This window comes from Ursus maritimus, unplaced genomic scaffold, assembly GCF_017311325.1.
Source record: "Ursus maritimus isolate PB19 unplaced genomic scaffold, ASM1731132v1 scaffold_19, whole genome shotgun sequence".
NCBI lineage: Eukaryota > Metazoa > Chordata > Mammalia > Carnivora > Ursidae > Ursus > Ursus maritimus.
This window is the reverse complement of record NW_024424341.1, coordinates 52371326-52388243: the sequence shown is the minus strand read 5'-3', so window position 1 is coordinate 52388243 and position 16918 is coordinate 52371326. Positions and strand designations below refer to the sequence as shown.

The following is a 16918-nucleotide window of genomic DNA, read 5'->3' as shown; positions in this document are numbered from 1 at the left end:
TTTTTTTTTTTTTTTTTTTTTTTTTTTTGGCACAAAAGGCCCACCATTAGGGTAGACCCGTTCTCTGTCCCTCCCTCAAGTAGGAGGTCAGGGTTGGGGAGAAGAGAAATTCAGAAGGCTCCCCGTTCCTCCAATTCACTCATCTTCCTCTTTTTCTAGCCCAGGCCACTGGCCCCCCACCTCAGACATCTCACCTAGCCCAGAGCCTAGCTTGGGGTCTCCCTCCCCATCTCCCACATAAAGTCCCCCAGCCCCCCAACTCTCTCGCTCACACACAGACACACGGACACAGGCTCTGTACAGACCACAAAATAAAAACGATGAGATAGTTTTGTTTCCCGGAGTCGAGACAGGGGATACTGGAGCGGAAGGGGCAGGGCGGGGTGGGGGGCATGAATTCCCCATCACCTTCCCAACCCTGGCTCCCTCCATCCCCCAGCCCCTTGCCCTGGCTGGCCCCCAGCCAACGATATTTGGTTTCCTTTTTTTAACATTAAAGTTCTATGAGGTATTTGGTGCCTTATCTCGAGTCCTCGGGGGAGGGGGGCCCAGGGGGGAGACCTGGGGCACACTTGCCCCTCCCTCCCTCCCACCCCCTTCCCAATATTTGGTTTCACAGCTGTAGTTAAAGCTTGGGATTTGGTTATTTTTCCCCTCCCAGGAATTTCCTTTTTTTTCTTGTTTTTCTTTTCCCAGTTATGGGGGTTGGATGGGGAGGGTCCCCCCCATCCCCGGCTGCACGGGGGTCCCTCCACCAATGTCAGGGCATCGGCCCCATCCCTGCCCCTGCTTCCTCCTCTCCTCTCTGTCCCACTCCCCCCACACCGGGGTGCAGGGTGCGGGAGAGGTCCCGGGTGGCAGGACTTGATGGGAAGGAAGCAGGATGAAGTGGGTGGTGGTGAGTCCTGGATTTTCTTTCCTTTTTTTTCTTTTTTTTTCCTTTTTTTTTTTTGGTTTTTTTGTTTTTTTGGGTTTTTTTTGTTTGTTTGTCTTTTTGGTGGGTTTTTTTTGTTTTGTTTTTTGGGGTTTTTTTTTTTTTTTTTTTTTTTTTGTTTTTTTGTTTTTGGTCTAGAATCATAGTTTTTGAGTCATCTCCACCATGCCTTCCATGCTGCCTGTCTTCTCGGAGGGGTATTTGGTCGTAATTCCTTTCACTTTGCTCTGCTCAAATGTCCTTCCTATCTGTTCAGGAGCCCTTGGCCCCCTCTCCACCCTTGGGCTGGGGCCCAGGCTCTCTCGCCAGTCCCTTCTCTTCAGGAAATAAAAATGGACAAACTCAGAGGTAGGGTAAGGGCAGGGAGTCGGTTCAGCGGAGATGCTTACATTCTGGCGAGGACGGGTCGACGGCATGCCAGGCCCCATCGGTGCCAGGGCGGGAGGGGCGGCCACACCACAGCTGCCCAGACAAGGCACCCGGAGACCCCCAAAACAGCCGAGTCTCTGCTGTCTCCGTGGCCCAGCCCAACAGTTTCATTTCCCGGGTGGGAGAAGGGAGACAAGAAAGAAAGAGAACGCTGAGCCCTCGGTGGGGGGACCCAGGGCGGCGGCCGCCTCTCCTCGCAGTGTCCAGCAGCACGGCTGGCGCTGGCTCGGGGCTCGGGGCTCCCGGCTGCTCCGCCCAGCGGGGCCAGGTCTCTGATTTCAATGGCTCGCGTCCTTCACAGCAACACTTTGGTTTGAGGAGAGACACAGAAAGACGGGAGACTGAGAGGGGCAAGAGAAGAGCGAAGGAAGGGGGAGAGGGAGAAGCAGAGAGAGAACAGACTGAAGAGAACAGAAAAAGAAATCAAAAGAGGAATCAAACCACCCGAAAGTTTGTTCGTTTTCCTTCGTCCATTCTTTTTGCTTTCTTATTCCTTGTTTCCTGTTTTTTTTTTTTTTTAAAGCTTTTTCAATGGATTGGGGGGCAGGGAGCTTGGGGCTCTTCACCCCTGTCCCTGATCCCCCTCTCTCAGCCCTGCCCACCCGCTTCCATCCGCCCTGGCTGAGGGACAGGCCCTGCCCCAGCCTCCCCCTCCGGCTTTCCCGAAGACGACGTCCATGAGGTATTTGTGAAGAGAAAGAAGCGTCTGTCCTTCCATCCGCCTTGGGGACCAAGGGCCTGGACCACAGGCGCAGAGGCTTGGCTCCACCTCGCGGCTCCTTCTTATTCTTGAAGAGTCCTGTCTTCTTTCCCTTAAATATATATATATCTATAAATTCTTTTTTTTTCTAGTTTTAATTTATTGTTTGTTTGGTTTTTTTTTTTTTTGTTTTTTGTGTTTTGTTTTGGTTTTTTTTGGTTCAAAACTTTGTTGGCCTCCACAATAGCAGGAGGGCAGAGTGGCTCCCAGCGGCGTCTCTCCTCTGTCCGTTGAGACGGGTCCAGGGCTGGGCAAACACGGGGTCCAGCCAAGCCTCAAGGGAGGTCTCGTGGGAGTGGTGGCCACCACAGCGCCCTCTTGGATGGGGACCACAGGTCATGGCACTGTCCCCGCCACATGGACCCTGATGGGGATGCCACCTCGAGGAACCCCACCACTGGGGTGCGTGCGTGTGTACATGTGTTGGGGGGGAGAGGAAGAGGCATCTGCCAGTATCAGAGGGGCACAGGGTGGGAAGAGCGAGGTGAGTTCTCTTTTTGGTTTCTGGTCAATGTCAAAGAACGTGAAGGATCCCACGGATAGGCACTGGAATATGAATTTTTTTTTTTCAGGGAAACTGACAGACGAGGATGGGAAAAAAAGACAACTTGAATGCCCTCACCTCATCCCTCTTGCCGAAAACTTCCACCTTCCCCTGGGCCGGGGAAGGGGGTGGATTCCAGAGCAGAGGAGGATGACGGGGTTTGGGGGCGGGGGGAGACACGTGAGAGCTAGAACTTCGCAAAACGGCCTAGCCCACCCTTCAAAGGGAAAAGGGGGAGGTACGAGGGGTGAAAAGTCATCCCAGGCCTGACCCTGCTCTCTCCCCTGGCTGGGGGAGGGAGGAGGTTAAAGCAAGACCCCCTGCCCAGGTGGGGAGAGCCAGGGGCCAAGGGAGAGGGGGACACATGGTAGGGACACATTCTGTTGAGCGCAACGCTAAAAATTCTGTACATCCTTTGGATGAAGCTACTGAATATTTGGTGTAAGGTTGTTCACGCCCCTTCTCTTTCACCTTCTGGAAAAGAACATTTGGCGAGTGGTTCTGAGCCCACCCTGTCGGCCCCAGGCTGTGCCCTGTCTTCACTGGCCCAGGGCTGGGGGCTGGGGCTGGAGGCTGGCACATTCTCTTTTGCCTTCTCTGGCCCCCACTGGGGGAGGCAAGGTTGGGGGTTGGCCCCCCAGCCAGGGGCTCAGCGAGAGGTCCGCCCTGCCGAGGCTTCTCTGCCCCTGGCTGGGGTTCTTATTTGGTGTCATAGCGGTGAGGGTGAGCACACTGAGGTCTGGCTCGCAACTGGTTTTTGGTTTGGTTTTGTGGGGGATTTTTTTGTTTTTGGTTTTTGTTTGTTTTTCACCTCTGGTTCCTTTGGGGCAGCTGGTTTCTGTTGTGATTATTTTTGGTTTCTTTTTGTTGGTTGGTTTCTTTCGTTTTCTTTCTTTCTTTCTTTCTTTCTTTCTTTCTTCTTTCTTTCTTTTTGTTTTTTGTTTTGTTTTGTTTTTTTGGTTAGTTGGGGGTTTGTTTTTTTTTTTTGGTCTTTCCTCCCTTGTCACTCCGGCTCCGAGGACCCTCTGCGCCACCACCGCTGACCTCCTCGCCCTCTTCCCAGGCGGGGGGGACTGAGGTGGGGATCAGAGGAGTAGGAGGGGAGGCAAGGTGGGCCCTCACTCGGGCTTGGACCCTGCCTCGGGCCCCCCAGGGCCTCCAGGGGTCTGTGCTGCCGCCTCACTGCAAGTGGAGGACGAGGACGAGGACGAGGAGGAGGACGAGGAGAGGCCCGGAGACTTGCTGGAGATGGAGGCCGCCACGGCCGCAGCAGCTGCCGAGACCAAGCCCACGCCAGGCGGGGCGCTGAGCAGGGGCAGCCCAGCGTGGTTCAAGAAGAGCGGTGAGGTCACCAGGCCAGGGCTCCCCGGGGCCGCACCAGCCGCCCCCAGCACCAGGTTCCCGCTGCCGTCAAGGCTGGTAAGGGGCAGGGTTCCACCAGAGGCCAGGGCTGGTGGGGAGAGAGAGAGGCTGGGCTGGGGGCGCCTTCCAGCATCCTGCCCGCAGGTGCCCCCTGTCTTCCCATCTGCCCCACTGACCCCCATCAGCACCCCTCACACCTTCCCCAAAGGTGAGATGGGTATGAAGAGGCGAGCGATGCAGTGAGCAGGGGCAGGATGGCATGGCTGGAGCAGCAATGGGGGGAGGCTCGAGGCCCCAGGGGGCCAGGCTGGTGGCGATGGGAGTGACATGAGGCAGCACGCACCTTGGATAGTGGCCAAAGGGTTGTTGCTCATGAGGGCTGGACTCAGCCCGGAGCTCAACCCCACCATTGTGCTTCTGCAAGAGGCAAAGCAGAGGCGTTAGCAGGGGCAGGGACCCACCGGCGGCAGAACGAGGGCGCGGCTCCCACCCGGGAAGCAGCAGCGACCCTGCTTCTCTCCCCACAGCCTCCCTAACTGCAGCTGTCCACTTACCCCGTGCTGGGGTTCAGGCCCGACAAGCCGATAGCCGAGTGGCTGCCTTGAGGGCTGGGATTTGTGCTGTTGGTGGTGGCCGGGGGTGGGGGAGTGACAGAGGGGATGGAATTGAGGGGGGGCGCGGCCCCGCCCCCGCCCCCACCCCCTCCGGCTGTCCGGCTGGGGTGGAGCGTCCCCACAGCTGAGGATAAGGTAGTAACTGCCAGAGAGAGACAGAGAAACGGAGACTTCAGCTTCCACTCGTCCTCCACCGAGGAACCCGGGGTCCACGTCTGCTCGCCTTCCCGCCCAGCACGAGCCCTGCGACATCTCCTCCGGAGGAACAGACTTAGGCCTCCCGTCCGCTCATCCCACAGCCGCAGTGACAGCGATCACAATAATCGCAGTGGGAGCAGCTGCCACCCACGGAGCCAAGCCCTGTGCCCGGGTGCGCTCACACGGCGTGAACCCCGCCCTGAGCCTCCCCGCCAGGCGCCCAGAAGACTACACCCTGTGGCTCCCTCTAGGGGCCAGGCAGGGGGTTGCAGCTGTGCGCGCCGAGGGGGACAGGGCTCAGAGCCCACACTCGGGCCAGACCGCCAGACAGCCAAGGGCAGCAATTTCCTGGCTGTTCCGTTCCATCTGTGCCCTTGGGCGAGTGCCTTCACCTCTCTGGTCTTCAGTTCCCTAATCTGGAAAATGGGGATAATAATAGAACCTACTTCATAAAATGAGTGTGAGGATGAAATAAGTCAATATTCTTTATAAAGAGTTTAGACAGTGCGAGGCACAGCCTTATAACTTTATAAACTTCCACTTATTATCTCTTAATCTGAGAAAAATCAGTATGATGTTTGTTTTCTATTCTATTCTTTTCTTTTTTAGTTTAAGTAATCTCTACACCCAACATAGGGCTCAAACTCACAACCCCAAGATCAGGAGCTGAATATACTCCACCGACTGAGCCAGCCAGGCTCCAGTTTTCTATTATTCTTATATATGGTGTTACACAGGCCTTGTCCCAGGAAGGGAGCAAGGGTACAAAGAGTGTGTGTGTGGTGGGGAGGTACACAGACATACATACTCTTGTATGTATATATTCATGTATATAGCTTTTGTATGTATTATACATTGACAATAATTTTATAAAACCTGAGGCTCAGAGAGGTAAAGTCACTCCTGGAACTCACACAGTTTATAAAAGCCAGGACCAGAACCTGGGTACACATCAAGTTTTAGCAAAGCCCATGCTTTTCTCATAGGAAATCGTAGAGCAGATGAGAGCCGAGCTGCTCTAGCAGGGAGGGGTGAGGCTGCCCTCTCCCCTCCGTGCCCACTGCCTCCCTTATCCCCAGGCTCAGCCTTGAGGCCCACAGATGCCTTCAGCCGCTAGAGAACTTTGGGCCTGTCCTGGGTCCTCCCAACGCCCCCTCACGGGCTCCTGCCCGCCCTGACCTGTTGTGCTCAGACTGCTGGAAGCTTGGGACAATGGCAAGGTCCCGGCGCCCCCTTGGGGTGTGACCTGGGGAGAGAAGAAAGAAGGCATGGTGAGGCCACTGTTTCCCAGCAGCCCCCATGACACTCCCTGTGAGTAAGACCCCCATTCATCTGCCCTCAGACTGAGGGGAGAAGGGACTTTGGGCACAATGCTATGCTTGTATTACGCTAGGTTCTTTCCATCCTATCTACCTTAACATTTACCCGAAGTGATCCTGAGCCACAGGTGGGAAGAAATGATTCCCATTTGAGAGTGTTCCCTCACCTCTCCTCTGACACCGTCCAGTTGCAGGTCTAAAGAGTGTGTATGTTGGGGGGGTGGTTATGATGATAGGGATGTCTCTGCATCAGACTGTCAGGATGTCCTGTTGTTTATTTTCTGGGACCACCCACCAGCCTCCTTCTTGGCCTCCCTGCCTCCAGTCTTGTCCTTCCATCAGCTCCAGAAGCCTCACTCTTAATGTGACCCTGTCCCTCCCCAGCTCAGAACTCCTCCTTAGCTCCTCAGTGCCCATGGTTCACGTTCAGTCTCCTCACCTGTTACTTGAGAGTCTGGTCCCTGCCTAGCCCCTACCCTCACACTCATTCATATACATTCCTGCTCCAACCACATTAAATTGCACTGGAGTTCCTCCAGTTGGGCTCAGCACACTATGGCTTCTAGGCCTTTGTGCACGGCAGTCCCTTTGCCTACGCTTTAAGTGACCGGCAACCTCTCTCTCGTCCTTTAGAACTCAGCTCACGTGGTCTCTTCTTCCTCCATACCAGGGGGGTGGGGGGCTCCTCTCTGTTGCATCACAGCCTCTTTCTACATGAGATGCAATAAAGGGGTGTCCCAGTGTGTCTGATCCTGAGTGGGTCTGCTGCAGCTGTGAGCCTGAATGTATACCCAGGGATGTAATGCTCTCCCTGCCTGTGTCTGTGTGTCCCTGCGTCTATATGTGTGGTTGTGAACTGTGTGTGTGTGGGGGGGAGGTACCTCCATCCCCTACCTGGGATCCATCCCCATGTGGCCATGCCCTGTGAGAACTCTTTTTGTCTCTGTTGGTGTGTGTCTGTGGGTGCTTGTATCCCCCACATAAGACCACAGTTCCCTGGAAACTGCATCCCTGTGTGACTATGCTCCACCCATGTGACAGCCTGTCCCCAAGGGTGAGTATCCCAGCCCCTGTGCTAGGCACTGTGGACAACCAAGTAGACTGTGTTCACGGAGGTGCCTGCCTAGGGTTGGGGTGTTGCCAGAACTTTATGCCCCCCACCCCCAGAGCATCTCTTGGTACCAGATGGGGGCTGTAGCTGGCCGGCTTCCCCGGGCTGGGTAACATGGGGGCTGCACTGCAGGGGTTGATGCGTTTTTCCTTCTGGCGCCGGTTGCAGAACCAGACGCGGATCACTTCCTTCTCCATGTGCAGCTGCTCTGCGATCAGCAGGATCTCCTCTGAGGTAGGCTTCTGGTTCTGCGGGCAGAGGGCAGGTGAACCCCAGGTCCACCCTGACCCCCCAGCCCAGCCCTCAGGGCCGCCCAGGAGGCCAGGCCTCACCGCTAGAAAACTCTTCTCTAAGGCGAAGCGGACGTTTGTTTCGATGCTGGTCCTCTTCTTGCGTCTCCGGCCAGGGAGCCCGTCGAAGCCCAGGCTGGGGCTGCTCAGCTGGTTGGGGCTGGGCAGGCTTGAGTCCACAGACATAGTCTCTGTGCCCGAGAGGAGACGGTGGGAGGGGGGACATGAGAGGGCGCCTCCCGGGCCCACCACCCTCCGCCCGCCCTGGGAGCCTCAGCCCAGTCCCACCTGCGTCGTTGAGCCACTTCTCCAGGAGGGGCTTGAGTTTGCACATGTTCTTGAAGCTCAGGTTGAGGGCCTCGAAACGCGAGATGGTCGTCTGGCTAAAGTCGTTGCCGTAGAGCTTGCCCATGGCCAGGCCCACGTCACCCTGGCCCAGTGGGGTGGGAATGGAGCGGCGTCAGGGCCCCGCCTTCCGCCGCGGGGCTCACCCCGGTCCACCCGCTGGCCACACCCCTGCCCCTGCCCACCAGCCAGCTGTGGCCTCTGCCCCGCCCACCACCTGACCACGCCCACAGCCCTGGTGTCTGGGAGAGGGAGCCCGCTGCCGCCCACCACCTGGCCGGGTGGCTTCACCTCACGCCCACAGCCCGTGCTGCCGGGTGGCCCCAGACCTGTGTGAAGCCCAGCTTGATGCGGCGTTGCTTGAAGGTGCGGGCGAACTGCTCCAGCTCCTCCAGGTCACTGGGCTCCTCGGGGTGGGATGGTGGCTCCAAGCATTTGGGGGGCTGCGGGTGCGAGAGGTGCGGGTCGGGCAGCGTGGGGCGGGTCACGGCCTGGTAGGGTGGGCAGGGGTGGGTGGGGTGCAGGACCGAGGACCAGGATGGGGCTCAGCAATGGCTGCGCAGTTCCCCCTCCCCCCTTCCCTCCCTGCCTTCCAGCCTTTTCCTGCAGGCTCTCCTCTACCTGTCCCCAGGTGGCTGATGCACACTCATTGTCAATCCCTATCAAGGGGACACTATGCTGCACCATAGGGTCCTCTCACTGCTCCAACTCTCTCTCTGCACTTTCCCTCTCAGCCTGCAAACTCCCAGAAGGAGTAGCCAGCTCCTTTTAACCAAGGGCTTTTTCCCTGAAGCTGGGGACCATGGTTTTATCCTTCTCTCAGGCAGGGAATCAATGACTGGCTCTGCTACTGCATTGTTGGGTAACTCAGGCAAGTTTCTTAATCACCCTGGGCCTCAGTTTTCCCCTCTGCAGAATGGAAATGACCATGGCTGCTCTGCTGACCCCGTGGGGTTGATGGGAGTATCTGATTAAAGGTTGCAAATAAAGTGAAAGCATTTTAAAAAGTAGATGGAGAGGGTGACTGGGAGATTTACAAAGAAGCAACAGCTCTCTCTGGAATGTTCTATTTCCCTAAAAATATTTGAAACAGGTGGTGAGTGCGGCCATGTTGGCTATACAAGTCCTGGATCCATTATCCAAAGGTTGGGGCCAGACGTGTTTTGGAATTCAGAAATTTTGCAGATTTTAGAAAGCCTACATGGGGGCACATATAAATAATGTGTCTCCCCCTATCAGGGTCAAGGCATCACCCCATAATTGAACACATTAACAGCTCTCAGCAAAGCACAAATATCACACAGGAGGGAGAAAGGAAAGTCATACTCTTTGCCTTAGGTCAAGACAGGTTTTGCAGCCAAATGACTTCTGGTCTCACATTACAAAAACAACTTGGTTTTCCAAGTATTTTGGATTTCAGAATTCAGCTCAGCCCTGTATTAGTCTAAACTTTTTGGGTTTTCTGAAATAGTTCACATTTTTTTTGAAAGGGCTCTTAAAAGAAAGTGGGTAGGAGGGAACATTGAAATCCATAAAGAATCATGAAAGACTATTATTAAAGTCTAGAACCCAGTCAGCAAACTGGAAGAAAGGCCAGGCCACAACCTATAGGTTTTTTGTGTGCTTATGCACGTGTGCATTTTAGGGGAGCGGGGGTCAGATCAAAATCATCAGTTTCTCAAAAGAGTCCATGTGTCTGAAAGTGTTAAAAGCCCCTGGGCTGGCTGATTCCCCTCACTCTATAGAGGCAGAAGCTGACCCAGACAGGGAGAGCTGATTGCCTAAGGTTCCACAGCAAATCAGCGGCAGAGCAGGGCTGGTCCCCAGGGGGAAATGGGGAGGGTCAAAGGGAAAGGAGACCCTCAAGCTCCCACCCCCCTTCACCCAGCCTGGTAGACTCGGTGGACATTCTCACCTGTGTGGGCAGCCCGGCCCGGGGCTGGGAGGTCAGAAGAGCTCCCTGGGTTTGCTGAGGTAGCTGGAAGAGATTTGGCGTCGGTAGCAGGCCTGGAGAGACAAGGGGATTGAACAGGGTGAGGGGGGAGGGAGAGTTCTGTGGAAGCGTTGCCGGGAAGGGGATGCCGTCGTCGGGGTGGGGCCTTACCTGGCTGACTCTGCTGGGCCTGTGGCAGCAGGAACTGAGCAGGTGGCTGGAGGTGGTGGCCTGGCACAAGCACCAGCTGCTGAAGCTGGAGGAGCTGCTGTATGTCCTGGCGGGGGGGAGGGGGTTGGACAGAAAGACAGCCTGAGTCCTGGCCCAGCTCCCTCTGCACCGCTTGAGCCCTGAGGGGTTCCACAGGGTAGGCCTCGAGGATGGAGCACGATCTCTGAATGGCGTCCATGAGCTAAGAGCCCCCAGGAGGCTTCTTCCAAATCCGGGCTACCAGAATGTCCTATCTGGGCTGTCCCAGGAGGGCTCACTCTTGCTTTACCTTCTCTTTCTTGAAGAAATATTTGCCTTGTCTTACATTCCCACAGAACAAACAGTATCGTTTAAAAATGTAAATCAGACCAAGTCTTCCCTTCTCTTAAAACACTTGAGGCAAACGATAACCATGTCTGGAATTAGCTTTAAAATACTCCAGCACAGTAAATTGGTTCAACCACTTTGGAAAACTCTTTGGCACTGTTATGGTTTAAATTGTGTCTGCCCCTCAAAAGATATGTAGGAATCCCTACCCCCCCAGAACCCCGGAGGGTGGCCTTATTTGGATATAGGGTCCTAATCCAATATGACGGGGGTCCATTTAGTGAGGGGGAATTTGGACACAGAGACAAATGTTCAGAGGGAAGGCACTGTGAAGAGACCCAGAGAGAAGAGGCCCAACCCTGACAACACACTGGCTTTGGACTTAAAGCCTTGCAGAACTGTGAAAGAATACATGTCTGTTGTTTAAGACGGCCAGTTCACGGTTGGTTGTTACGGCAGCCCTAGAAAACAAATACGGGCACTATTTACTAAAGCCCAACATATGCCTGCCTCAGGACGCAGCAGTTCCTCACCTGGGTGTTAGCCCCTGTAAGTGTGTACGTGTGTTCACCAAAAGACGTGTACCAGAATGTTCACGGCAGAACCATTTGTAATAGCCCAAACCCAAAGAAAGCCCAGGTACCCATCAAGAATCGAAATGGGTGAGTAAACTGATTCACTGGAATGCTACAGCAACGAGAAGGGGCAGTCTAAAATCTGTAATGACGCACAATAAAGTAAACTTCCCAGACATGACACATGGAAGAAGCAAGACACGATAGAGAGCATCCTCTATGGTTCCATTGGCATTTGGGGAAGGAGAGGCGAGAAGGATCCCAGAGGTGCCTGGGGAGCTGGCCATATTCAGTTTCTGATCTAGTTGCCAGTTATATGAGTATGCTTGGTTTCTGAGTGTCATTGATCTGTATATTTATGAACTGTGCACTTTTCAGTATTTGTTCTACTTCAATGAAAATATTTTGTTTTAAGGGAAATGAGGCAGGGACAGAGGGAGAGGGAAAAAAAATCCAGCCTTTCCACCAAAACAAAGTGAGGGGTAGAGATGAAACAGGATTGGCAAAAGGTTGATAGCTACTGAGGTGGGTGAAGGCACATATGGTTCCTTATGTCATACTCTCCACTTTTAGGTTTGAACATTTCTAAAAGGAAAAGCAAAACCCCCTTACACACACACACACACACACACACACACACACTCCAATGGCTTCTCGTAGCCACAATAATACAATCAAAACTCCTCACCTGATCTCTAAGGTCCTTTATACCGAAGCCCATGCTAGTCTTCCTGACATGTACTCCTACCTCAGGGCCTTTGCACATGCTGTTCCCTCTGCCAAGCAGTTCTAGTTCTTATACTCCTGCCAAGGCCCTTCTTATCACTCAGGTCTTCACGTAAAATCACCTTTTCAGGGGCGCCTGGGTGGCTCAGTCAGTTAAGTGTCCAACTCTTGATTTCCGCTCAGGTCATGATCTCAGGGTGGTGATCTCAGGGTCATGAGATCGAGCCCTGTGTCAGGCTCTGCGCTGGTCATGGAGCCTGCTTAAGATTCTCTCCCTCTCCCTCTGCCCCTTCCACTCATGCTCTCTCCCTCTAAAATAAATAAATAGGAACACCTGGGTGGCTCAGTTGGTTAAGCGTCTGCTTTCAGCTCAGGTCATGATCTCAGGGTCCTGGGATCAAGCCTGGCATTGGGCTCTCTGCTCAGTGAGGAGTCTGCTTTTCCCTCTCCCTCTGTGTTCTCTCTCTCTCAAATAAACAAACAAAATCTTTAAAAATAAATAGAAAAATAAGTAAATAAATAAATAAACAAATCCTTTAAAAAAGATTCTCTCTCTCCCTCTGTCTCCACTCCTCAGACACTCACGCTCTCTCTCTTGAAAAAAAAAAAAAATCACCTCTTCAGAGACGCCGTCCTTGACCATCTAATCTAAAGCAGCCACCACCACCCCTTCCTTTGTTATCTCCATTTCACCTCCTCTGTAAGACTTCTCACTATCTCAAGGTGTCTCTCTTTCCATGTACCCTTTCACAGTGCATCTCCCTCACTGGTATGTCAGCTCCACGAGAGTGTGATCTTGATGGTTTTGGTCATTAGTATAATGTCAGCATCTAGAACAGGATCTGGCACCCAGTAAGTGCTCCACATATATTTGTTGAATGAACCCACACTGATGCTTCATAATTTACTCAGCAACTTTTATGTACATTGGAAAGTTATGTTACTTAGAGTGACATTCTTTTTCTTTCTGGGAAATTGAGGGGGATGACACATGCCCCTCAATTCCTCCCAATGCTATCATTATTCCAAAGACCAATTTAATGTCATAGGAAGTGAACAAGCTGAGGAAAAACATAAGCAACTTGACACAAAGGGTTCATTTCTTTAACATATAAAGAGTGATTACAGATCAATAAGAGAAAAACTAACAATCCAATAGTAATCTGGCCACCATAGGTCTGGTGACTGCCCGGCAAAGGAAATACAAACAGCTCTGAATGAAAAAACATTCAGACTCATTCACAATAAGATAAACACAGTTACAACTGCACTGAGATACTATTTCTACCTATCTGATGGCCAAAGATAACAGCAGTGCGTAACACGCTGTGTTGGAACATACGGGGAAACACACAGTCTTGCACATCACTGGTGAGAAGATAATTTGGCAATATCTATCAGAATTACAAAGGCAGGGCAGAAAACATGAACAGACATTTCTCCAAAGAAGACAAACAAATAGCTAACGGACACATGAAAAAATGCTCAACATCACTCGGCATCAGGGAAATACAAAAGAAAACCACAAGGAGATACCACCTCACACTAGTCAGAATGGCTAAAATTAACAGGTCAGGAAATGACAGATGTTGGCAAGGACGCAGAGAAAGGGGAACCCTCTTACACTATTGGTGGGAATGCAAACTGGTATGGCCACTCTGGGAAATAGTATGGAGGTTCCTCAAAAAGTTGAAACTAGAGCTACCCTATGACCCAGCAATTGCACTGCTGCATATTTACTCCAAAGATACAAACATAGTTGATCCGAAGGGGCACCACAATGTTTATAGCACCGATGTCCACAATAGCCAAACTATGGAAGGAGCCCACATGTCCATCAAGAGATGAATGGATAAAGAAGATGTGGTGTGTGTGTGTGTGTGTGTGTGTGTGTGTGTGTATAGTTAGCATTCTTTGATCTTCCGTGAAAAGTAAAATTAAAAAAAATGAAATCTTGCCATTTGCAATGACGTGGATGGAACTAGAGGGTATTATGCTAAGCGATATAAGTCAATCAGAGAAAGACAATTATCATATGATCTCACTCATATGTGGAATTTAAGAAACAAAACAGAGGAGCATAGGGGAAGAGAGGAAACAATAAAAGATGAAATCTGAGAGGGATACAAACCATAAAAGACTCTTAATCATATGAAACAAACTGAGGGTTGCTGGAGGGGAGAGGTGTGGGGGGGATGGGGTAACTGGGTGATGGACATTAAGGAGGGCATGTGATGTAATGAGCACTGGATATTATATAAGACTGATGAGTCACTGACCTGTACCTCTGAAACCAATAATACATTATATGTTAATTGAATTTAAATAAAATAAAATAAAACAAAATAAAGAAAAAAGAATTACAAAGGCATATACCTGTTGCCATTTCACTTCTAGGAATTTATCTTAGAGATACATTCACACTTGTGCAAAATGATCTCTCTAGAAGGATATTCCCAGCAGCATGCAGTGTTTAGCAAGAGTGGAAACAAGCTGAACGCATAGCAGTGGGGAACAGGTAAATGAATTAGGGTGGATCTTTATGACGGAACCCTATACATTCATCAGAAAGAATGAGGACACTCTTCATGTCCTGATATGGAACAGTCTCCAAGATATCCTGTTGAGTGGAGAGCTCCAGAGACAGAGCATTGGGCATGACGTGCTACTGTTCGTGTGTGTGTGTGGATTTTTTAAAGTATATCTACGCAGTTCCTGGGTATGCATAGACTATACCTGGAAAACTATACCAGAAACTGACAACACTGTAAATGCTTCCCTACCTCTTGAGCTTTGAACATTTACCTAGCCTACTCCCACCTACCCAACTGAACGGTCACTTCTGCCCAACATCCCTGTTTTCCCAACCATTCGTGTTTCGACTGTTCAAGGCTATTTCCTGTCCACTGCAAAGGCCTCTGCTTTCTCTCTGTGCCTCAGAAAGTAGACGGAGTACCCAGATGCTCCTGACCTCTCGCTTCTTCACTCGAGCTGCTCATCATCTAAGAATACAGCTTAAGGGGTTTGAAGTCCCGACACTCTGTGCTTTGAAACTGTGTCCATTCTGCCTTGTCTTCGGAGCCTCTCCACCTGGTCACTCACATGGTGGCGTCCCTTCCAAGTGAGGCCTGGCCACGATATGAGTGAAGCCTGGAATCCAGGCCCTCCCCCCTTTACAACGGACCCTTCCAAGTCCCCATACCTAATTTTGGTCTTATAATTTTGTCTTCCTTTTCTCCAAAAGGACCTGCACGTTGTATAAACATCAGGCCCCACAAAACTGAACCCACCCTGAGTGCTCTACAATGCATTTCTCACAATGCAATGCATTCATTCGCTTATGTACAGTTTTTGCTCTGCAACACCGTAACTCTAGAATGCAGAGGCCGGGTCTTACTCTTGTATCCCTAACCCTCAACACAGTCTCGTCAGCCCCCATTAAATGCCCACTGACCTGAATCAAAGAATAAAGCCAGAAATAAAGACTTATCACCAATGTTTTTCTGACTAGCTTGCTGATTAAAATATTTGTTAACTACTGTCTCTCCCTAGTGTGACTCTCAGTGAAAACCCCCCTTTCTCCCCAGAAGCCTAAAAGAGAGGTGTCTGCAGATTTCTTTCTGAATCAGCAGGGAGAAGAAAGAGTGGGGGGAAATGCATCCCAATTATCAGGGGGTTTCGTGGTAAGAAGTCCAAATGAAAAACCCAACCGTTACACCCCCACTCACTGTCACTCAGACCAGAAACTTAGTGGTCAGTCCCAATTCTCTCCATCCTTTCCTCTCCCCCACCCAACACATCTGCAAGCCCAGAAAAAACATTTCTAAATTTCTTCTGTGCTCTGCATTACCTGGTGTCTGACAAAACCGACTGCCCCCTTCTCAGAGTTAAAAAATGTGTAAATTAAAATGCATACGATTTCATATGAAATCAACTATATATGAAAAAAATTCATCTAACATCTTGAATTGTGATAATAATCTATGGGTTTCTTTGTTAGCCCATTAAATAATAAGATCAAGCAATATGTCTGGTGAGTACTGCAATTTCAAAGCAACGATGAGTAAAAACAATATTTTGAGGTCTCTGTGTATAGAAATATCTGTGATTCCACTGGTGACAGAGTCCCGCTAATGGTATGGTAGTCTGTTGCCTTTATTCATAATAGAAGGAAACGGAACATTTTCAGTTAAAGGATAGTAAAAGTTGAGACATAATTTTTTCCCATCCAAGTTCATGGACTTCCCTGAATTCTATCCACAGACCCCTCCAGGGGATTCCTGTTCAGAAATGTTAATCTAACCATAAAGTCTCCACTGGTTTTCATCACATTTGTAAGACAATTCAACTCTTTGCCATGGCCCTGGGTGACCTGGCCTTCCTCATCAACCAGGACTCTCACTCTGTAACTTGGAGCCAATCACACCGGTCTCCTTCCTGTTACTGAAGGCAGAAAAAAAGGTCCCCACCTCAGGCCCTTTGCACATGCTGTTGCCCTCCCTCTTCTTGATCTGCACATGACTGGCCCCACTTCATCATGCAAGTTTCTATAAAATGCTCCCTCCTGAGAGAGGCCTCCCCTGGCTTCCTGCTCTGGTGAGGAGTCTTCCTCTCCTCAATCTCTATTACATTATACTCTTTTTCTTTCTTCATAGCAATTTTCAGCTATGGGTAGGTGCCAGCTCTGGGAGGGCACAGACTTGTCTTCCTTATTCCTCACTGTATCCCCCCTGCAAAAAGGTGTGGGGGCATGGTGGATGTTCACAAAATGTTTGCCGACTAAAGAAACTGCAGAATGACAGATTTTGGGTGCTGTGCTGGCTCAGGACTGCGGCTAACCAGTAGGAGGCCCCATTTCTCCATAACCTACAGGCAGCGCGCAATCTGAAGCCACTTGGGGGCGCATTAGGACCAAGTCAAGATGGTGGAGGAGTTAGAGGAAGTGGAGACACTGGGGACAAGCCCCTGGCCAGGATATTTAGCGGATCATCTGCTCTGTCCCTAACCTGTGAGAAAAATGAGCAGAGGGTTTAGCACACCCCACTAAAGCTGAGAAGGGAAGAGACCGGTTCTCGTGCATCACTGTATTCTGATCACCCTGGCCCCAGTGTGGGCACCCAGCAGGCCACCCAGCACGCGATCGATGAATTTCCAATGAATGAATGAGTCAAAGCTAGGTCTGATTGGTGGTGTTTCAGGCTGTACTTTGCAGCAACTGGGATCTTGGCCACAGTTGGGTAG

General features: G+C 51.2%; 1 protein-coding gene across 6 annotated transcripts in view; it reads right to left on the bottom strand.

The window, feature by feature from the left end:
• Window positions 1-1818: 1818 nt before the first annotated feature.
• The window catches only part of POU2F2 (POU class 2 homeobox 2), a 32880-nt gene continuing 17780 nt past the window's right edge, over window positions 1819-16918 (bottom strand). For 3 of the 6 annotated variants that reach the window (XM_040634055.1, XM_040634050.1, XM_040634051.1), the window contains 10 exons: window positions 10011-10116; window positions 9822-9913; window positions 8236-8349; window positions 7850-7991; window positions 7604-7752; window positions 7343-7519; window positions 6021-6087; window positions 4584-4785; window positions 4373-4446; window positions 1819-4117 (listed from right to left, as the gene is read on the bottom strand). In XM_040634055.1, coding sequence (XP_040489989.1) covers window positions 3786-4117; window positions 4373-4446; window positions 4584-4785; window positions 6021-6087; window positions 7343-7519; window positions 7604-7752; window positions 7850-7991; window positions 8236-8349; window positions 9822-9913; window positions 10011-10116 — 1455 coding nt within the window. In that variant the 3' untranslated portion in view covers window positions 1819-3785. Of the gene's footprint in view, window positions 4118-4372; window positions 4447-4583; window positions 4786-6020; window positions 6088-7342; window positions 7520-7603; window positions 7753-7849; window positions 7992-8235; window positions 8398-9821; window positions 9914-10010; window positions 10117-16918 lie in introns of all 6 variants that reach the window. The other 3 variants (XM_040634049.1, XM_040634052.1, XM_040634054.1) reach the window with 3 other exon arrangements.